Source organism: Sarcophilus harrisii, chromosome 2, assembly GCF_902635505.1.
Source record: "Sarcophilus harrisii chromosome 2, mSarHar1.11, whole genome shotgun sequence".
Lineage (NCBI taxonomy): Eukaryota > Metazoa > Chordata > Mammalia > Dasyuromorphia > Dasyuridae > Sarcophilus > Sarcophilus harrisii.
In genome coordinates, this window is record NC_045427.1 from 225,405,138 (window position 1) to 225,412,699 (window position 7,562).

The window sequence follows — 7,562 nt, forward strand, 5'->3', positions numbered from 1 at the left end:
AAATCAAGAGTCCGAGTTAAGTCTGAACCCAGTCAGTCTCCCGTTTCACTTCTTTTCCCTGTTCCGCTATATGATGCGCTCCCTACCTGAACAATTAGTATACAAGCGTAACGCTGGGGGTTAAATGCATGACTTAGGACAAGCTCCTTCCATTCTGGCTTCTGGCTGTTCTGTCCCACGCCCATAACTGTCACAGGGGCTGCGACTCTAGGTTCCAAGGGTCCTTCCAGCTTGGACTTTATCATTCAGATTCTGGGGGCTGTGCGCTGGTGTTTAGGTGAGGGGGTGGGGAGGGGAGGGGAAGGAAAGTTTCCTGACACCTTCTGGGCTCCCCTTTCTCCTTCCCCTCCCCGGAGAAGATCAAAGGCCCAATTAAGGAGGTGCTAAGAGCAGAAGCCGGAATTTCAGGTGTCAGTCCCCGGGCCAGGAGAGGGGGTCCCTGTGGATTGAGGGAGGTATGGAATTGTAATGACTCGCTGGAGTCGGGGGGGGGGGGAAGCTCCCTGGACCTGGAAGTCCAGCCTCTGACTTTGTATCCCCGCCCTAACATTACTAGCGGGGTGACCTGCAGCTTGTACCTTTACTTCTCTGTAAGAAGGGGTGACCATACTTTTACTGTTCACTCCGGCTCTTGCTCTGGAAGTGTTTCGTAAAACAAAGCGCTACCATGGGGCCCGAACAGAACGGAGAAGTCGCCCGGGCCTGAGCTAGAATCGCCAGAGGGCGCGCCCGAATCGTGGAAAATGAAGCTCCGCATCCACGCGGGGCAGCGAGGGCTCCCGCCCGCTCCCGCTGCAGCATTTAATTAGGTCACGGATCTAAGAGCGCCTAACAGTCAGTTTACGGGATAAAAGAAGCCCCCAGAAGGTGCGGGTCGGGCTCGTCGCCCCTCCCCCACCCGGGGCAGAACCGGCCCACGCATCCTTCCTCCCCTACACCTGCCCCGCTCAGGTGCGCCCGAGGATGCCGGCTGGGGGTGGGAGGAGGAGGGAGCTGAGACGGCCGCCACGTGTCCCGGCCCGCAGCAAACTGTGAACTCGGAAGGCGGTTCTACCGCAAGAACGGACCCCAAGAGAACCAAGCTCTCCTTACGCACCTGCCCCACCGCCCAAGCTCCAGCCTGGTCCGGGCGGGGATGCGGCCCGGGCTGTAGGACCAGTGTTGAGTCAGGAGCCACGCGGACCCTAGAAAGTCCCAACTGATCACCTGCCTCGGAGGCTCTGGGGGCGGGGCCTGGGCATGGCTCGGCTGCTGATTGGCCTAGAGGTGACAAGTGGGCGGGGCGGTCCCTCCTCCTGCCACTCCGGCCTCAGATCCCCTTTATTAGGAAGTTCCCGGGGCCGGCGATCTCAGACTGGCGTGCGAGAGCGGAGCAGCTCGAGCTTCCCGTGCCGTGTCCCAGACGCAGCGGTCGGCGGTCCAGCCCCAGCCCCGGAGTCACCATGCCTCGTTCTTTTCTAGTCAAAAAGCACTTCTCCAGCAGCAAGAAGCCCAACTACAGCGAGCTGGAGAGCCAGACAGGTGAGGCGCCGCGGGAGAGGGAGCGCGGGGCTGGCGGGGAGCAGGAGCGGCCTCGGGAGACGGGACGGGAGGCTGGCGGGGAGGAAGGGCCGGCCCCCGGGGCCGGCTCGGGACCCGCGCGGGATGAGCCGCGAGGAAGCCCGCAGGGATGTGGGAGTGGGGGAGGGGCCTCGGGAGGAGGAGAGCCTGGAGGTATTGGGGGGGTTTCGGGGGCGGTTGTTTTTTTGTTTTTGCCAAAATGCCAAGTGGCAGTGGGTTCCCTGAAACTTCTGGAGCTCAGGGTATCATTCAGGAAGGATCGTTTAAAGAAGTCTGGGACTGCAAAGAGGCAGAGAGATGGGAGGAAAGGGTCTCTTTAATCTGGGGAGGATGTGTCCCTCTAACCCTCTTCTTTCTCCCACTTGCAGTGATTGTGTCTCCCCACTTGTATGACCAATCCTATCCGATGTTGGCCATTCCAGCACCAGAGGTCCTCAGCCCAGCAATATGTTACCCTCCCCTGGTCTGGGACAGTGGGCTCCTCTCTAGCTTCTTTACTCCCGTGCCAGTGGCTGCTCCTGGACCCCCAGAAGAGCCCAAGGCCCTGGACCTGACTTCTCTGTCCAGTGACGATTATGACAGTGGCAAGGGATCGGATCCCCCAAGCCCAGTCTCCTTAGAAGAGGAGGCAGAGAAGTTCTCCTGTGACCAATGCCCTGAATCCTACACCACTTTGCCCAGCCCCTCCAAACACCAGCAGCTCCAGCACAGTGAAGACACCCAGCCTAGGAAGTCCTTCATCTGCAAGGTGTGCGAGAAGGAGTATGTGAGCCTCGGCGCCCTCAAAATGCACATCCGAAGCCATACCCTTCCCTGTGTCTGCAAGATCTGTGGGAAGGCCTTCTCCAGGCCCTGGCTGTTGCAGGGTCACATCAGAACCCACACAGGTGAGTGATCCATATAGTCCCGTACTCTTCTCCTTCACACGCATGTTTTGGGTTATGGGATTTCAGATAAGTCTTGAAACGCAACCAGATTCTTGGGAATGGAAGGACTCTTAGAGATCCATTAATAACTCCATTTTTAATTTTTACATATGGGGAAAGTTTCATGCTGTTGTTACCAGTGGAACAGGTGATGTTAGCCCTATTAATGTGCTTGGGGTGGGGGATGGCTTGCCTAAGGTCTTGAAACTAAATGCCTAAGTCAATTATGCTCATTGATTCATTCATTCAATCACTGATAGATTTTAGCAATGTGACTAGTTTCCAGGTCTGCTGAGAGAACCTAAAGTACCTAGAGGGAAGAGAGGCTATTGAAAATAGGCTTGATATTGTTAGCAACAACAAACACTTATGAAGGTACTTAGTGTGCACTGAATTTCATGCTGGTGGCTAGGGAGATATTCTCATTGCACCATAGATTAATTTGCCATTTTGCTCTGGGAGATACCTCCTTTGGGTAACCACATTCTCTTCCCATCCCAACTAAATGGGAAAATGGGGTTTGGATTGTGTGAGCCCTTTTAGGTAGACTGAGTTGTTAGCCACCCACCTGGCCCAAACTCTGGTTTAGGTGCAGGGCCCAGATCAGGAAGTTTTCCCTCATTGTTCCAGCTTCTCCCTTCTCTCACCCATCCCCCTCACTAGGGCTTTTATATGCAAAGAGGCCTCACCCATTCCAGCATCGGCCCACTTGGGGAAGGGGAAAGAGCTGCTTGATCTGGGATACAAATCCAGTATTGCATCTGTAAATCTAGTAGCAGAGTGACCTTGGATAAGTAATTTTCCTTTCTCTGGGCCTCAAGATTCCTCATCTTGTAAAATGAGGCAGTTGGACCAGATAGCTTCAGAAGGCTCCCTATCCTATTAAGTACCTTGGGAAAGTCTCTCACCCCCCTACTCACTGCCTGTCAGTTCTGATGGAGCCTACTCATCCCCCAGATTTCTCCTATATGTGCATATATGTTAGTGTGTATGTGTATGTACACATGTATACAAACATTAATTCAAACTGGAAGCCAAAAATCTTGCTGCAAAAGCTGCTGTTGAAATGCCCAGTTTCAAACCTTGATTTTCATTGTCTCCTTTAATGGTAGCTTTAGGAGGGTGTGTGTTGGGGGGGAAACAGTGAGGGCTGGTGGAAGGAAGGGTGAGCAGGTGCTGTGATGGAGCAATGTCTGTGCACCTGTTACTGTGGGCCGGGCAGCTGCTGGGCCCAGGGTGCCTTCCCCTTTTAATCCAAGAAGTATCACATATACAATGCAGGCTTCCCCTGCCTTTATACTCCATACAGGGCTGGGGCAGCCTTGCCGGTGCTGATTTCACACTTGCTTAGCATGGTATAAAGATGTCTGAAGGAAGTTGGTAGAGAGGCGGAGACAGTCCACTGGGGCATAAGGCTTGAAGGCCTCAAAAAGGCCCTCCCTCCCCCCCCCAAAAAAGCAGCTTTTTTTCTTTTTTTTAAGTCTTTCAGAATGAATTTTGTTTAGGAAAGTCCATGGCAAATCTAAAAGAGCCACTTGGATTGCTATTATGGCTCTCCAGATATTCTCTCATTCTAGTTATACCCCCTCCTAACTTCTATAAGATTTAGAGCTAAAGAGACCTTAAAGATCATTTAGTCCAACCCTCTCATTTTCCTGAGATGGAAAGTCTTGGAGTTTGACCAGTCCAAGTAAGCAGCTCTGTTAGGATTCATTCATTCAAAAAAATTTGGGTGCAAGTCACTTTATTTGGCACTGGATAGCATAGAAATTACATTTTACTGGTGTGTGGAGGGATAAGATAAGCACTTATATATACAAAGACCTGTATAATTCAAAGCAGGATTGGGGGTGGGGCAAAGGAAACATCCAAAACAAAGTACTCCACAAGAATCATAAGGAGAACACTTTCTGATGAAGGCTATTAGGAGAGGTTTTTGGAAGACAGGAGGTGGCACTTGATCTGGGCAATGAATGAGGATAATGACCCTCAAAGGAGGCCAGGGAAAAAATATGGAAATGCACAAAAATGTACTAAGGCAAAGAGCTAGGGGTCTGTATTTTTATCTCAAGGATCAAAGGGAGCCACTGAAGATTTCTGAGCACCGCAGGAAGGGCAGTGTTAGATCTCTCCTAGAAGAATCCTCTCCTTGAAGGTGCAAAGCTTACAGTTCTTTGGTAGAGTAGGTACTTTGTAAAAGATTGGAAGGGATCAGGACTTTGGGCAAGGGAAACCAATTAAGGAGGTCATTACAGTCTAAGCAAGTGATGATGATGATGGGCTTAAAGTAGCAGGTGGAGTAACTTGAACTCGGGACAGAATCTCACGGGCTCTTATCACCAAATCATGGCTGCCCCTCCTTTGGTGGCTAGTTTAAACCTTACTCTTTGGGCTACAAGACTTTCCACCGGTTTTCACTTGTGTTTCTCTGATGATGTAGGATACATTTTCTATAGAGCTTTGAGATTTGGGAAGCGCCCAATGTGATTATTCCCAATTTAAGCAGGAGGGAAGAGGCCTTTTGGTGACTTTGTGAAGGCGGGAGGGGCCCTTTCCAGCCGGGGGGGGGGGGGGGGGGGGGGGCCCGGGCGGGGGGGGGGGGGGGGGGGGGTTAGGTTAGGGTGCAGATCCAGACTCCAGATCCGACTCGACGGGTCCCAGAGCCCTCCCGGGCCTCGGTTCTGGAGACCCGGCCCCGAGTTTAATCAGCGTTCCCCTAATGGCTCAGACAGCGCAGACGGGCCTGGGCCCGGCGGCCCCGCCGGGGCTGTCCGGGCCCGGGGAGGGGGGCCGCTGCCGACTCTCACCACCTTGTCTTCTCTCCGCAGGGGAGAAGCCCTTCTCCTGCACGCACTGCAGCCGCGCCTTCGCCGACCGCTCCAACCTCCGAGCCCACCTGCAGACACACTCGGACGTCAAGAAGTACCAGTGCAAAAGCTGCGCGCGGACTTTCTCCCGCATGTCCCTGCTGCACAAGCACGAGGAGACGGGCTGTTCGGGCTCCCGCTAAGGACCGCGGGCGGGGAGACCCCGAGGGGGCCCGGGAACCCTCCCCGGTCCGAAGGAGCCGGGTGCATACTTGCCGTTATGATTTTCAAGGGGAAAAAAAACAGGTTTCTATAGGAAATCGCTCCCTCTGTGTTAACTCCAGCTGTGGAGCCAAATCCCCTCTCCCCTTTCCTCCTCCCCCTCCCCCTCACTCCCCCTCCCCAACTTGCTGCTTCAGATCTCAATGAAAGGAGCCGGTGACGATTTCCATCGAACCCTCCCCCACCCCCTTTTGGACTTTGCCTTTTTCTCTTTTTTTAAGGCCGTTCCGGCATTTCCTGACTGTAGTTTACAATTTGCACCGTGACAGTTGCAGCTGGTGTCTGAAATGTCGCTTACAGTCAGTCCCAGGGGGGTGGTGTCGGCCCCTCCTCCGGCGGGGAGGGGGGGGAGTGATTTTTTTTTTCCTTTTTCTTCTTTTGGTGCTTGTAAGCAGAGTCTGCTGGTCACTCACTATTCCCATTCAGAATCCTACACATTTCAACGCCCTACCCCTTCCCCAGAGATGAAGGACAAAAAGCCAGGGGGGCGGGGCCCGGTGAACCTTTTCCCCAAGGTTCTGGGGTGGGTGGGGGGCGTCTGCTGCTCCTTTCTGAAGGAAGCCACTGCCTGTCCCAAGGTGTGACTTGGCCGGCCACAAAGACGGACCCTTGGGATGCCAGGGCAGTTGACAACCTCCCCGGGAAGCTTCAGGAGCCATTTCAAGTTGAATCCCTATTTCTAGGGTAGTTTTGAGCTGGAGCACCTGTTAATATGACTCTTAACTGCTTTTCAAGAGAACTGTGACTAATAGTAAGCACTTGTCAAGCCATACAATAAGGGGGCTGTGCAGGGCCTGGCCCACTGACAGGTGTGTCCTCAGCTATTTATGGTGCCAGACAGGTGCACCAAATAGGCATCTCTGCCTGTTACTTTTTTTTTTTTTTTTTCACATACTCAGAAGATGTTTACATTTCAAAGGTACACTGGTATTTATATTTTTATGCCACATTTTGTACTGATGAAACATTTTTATAATTATATACACACAATTTATTGATATTCAATAAAGTGCCTAATTTATAAAAATAAGTAATCATGTGGATGATCTGGCTTTGATTTCGAAATATGCTTTCAAGGATTAAAAAGAGTGAATGTGGATTGTCTGGGGTAGGGGGTAGGGGTGGAGACAGCTGGTGGAAGAAATCTTTTCCTCGATTGCCTCTCTACCCTTTCCTGTGGGTTTGGGAATGGTCGGAAGGTTCTGGCCTGCGCATCAGGGAAAAAAATCAAAACCAAAACCCAAAAACTCAGAGTCATTTTTCTGATTCAGATTCCAATTTGAAGTGGTTAATGAGAGGGATAGATCAAGGACTCTATTAGCCCTTAGAGTCTAGTCAAATTCAAATTTCATTAACCTTCTAGTCCTACTCCTTCCCTCCCCCCCACCCCAAACCCCTCATTGGCTGGGGAAGACTCAATCAGCAATGATGGTCGTGCATGTTTCCCAAATAGGATATAGTAGATTCACTCTCCCCCCTACCCACCCTCCCCTTTTACTCCAGAACAACAGGCCTAGGAAGCTTAATCTACCTTGAAAGGAAAGCATACTTGTTGACTTTTGACTTTGGGGATACAGGAAAGGTTTCCCTTCCCCAGCCCCCACCCACATCTCATTCTGGGCCTTCTGGAATTTGTCTTTAGAAGGCATGGAGTTGGTTGGGGGTGGAATGGGAAGAAAGGTCTATTATTCCCTGAAATCCAGGGTAGAAATGTGGTCTTCCAGGAAGGAGGAAGACAGAAAGCTTTCTTTGCCGTCTCCCCGCTCCGTACACAGAAAGAGCTCCTTGTGGGATACTTTGGCTGACCCACCTCCTGGGTGGTGATAAGCATAAAATGTCTTTTTGATGACTGGATGAGATCTGTGCCTTGGAGGAAGTAAGGTTGAGTTACAGAGGCTAGCGTCTCCCAGTTTCCTGTCTCCAAAGTCAAGAGAAAAGGGTTATCTCTACCAATGGAATGTATTTTTTTTTTCCCATTTTGTCTTCA

The 7,562-nt window shown here is 51.8% G+C and overlaps 1 protein-coding gene across 1 annotated transcript; it reads left to right on the top strand.

Moving 5' to 3' along the window:
* Positions 1–1,296: 1,296 nt before the first annotated feature.
* Positions 1,297–6,616, top strand: SNAI1 (snail family transcriptional repressor 1). The gene is made up of 3 exons (XM_003757699.4): positions 1,297–1,521; positions 1,929–2,447; positions 5,315–6,616. The coding sequence occupies exons 1-3, from the start codon at positions 1,443–1,445 to the stop codon at positions 5,494–5,496; spliced, it is 780 nt and encodes a 259-aa protein (XP_003757747.1). The 5' UTR covers positions 1,297–1,442; the 3' UTR covers positions 5,497–6,616.
* Positions 6,617–7,562: the final 946 nt, after the last annotated feature.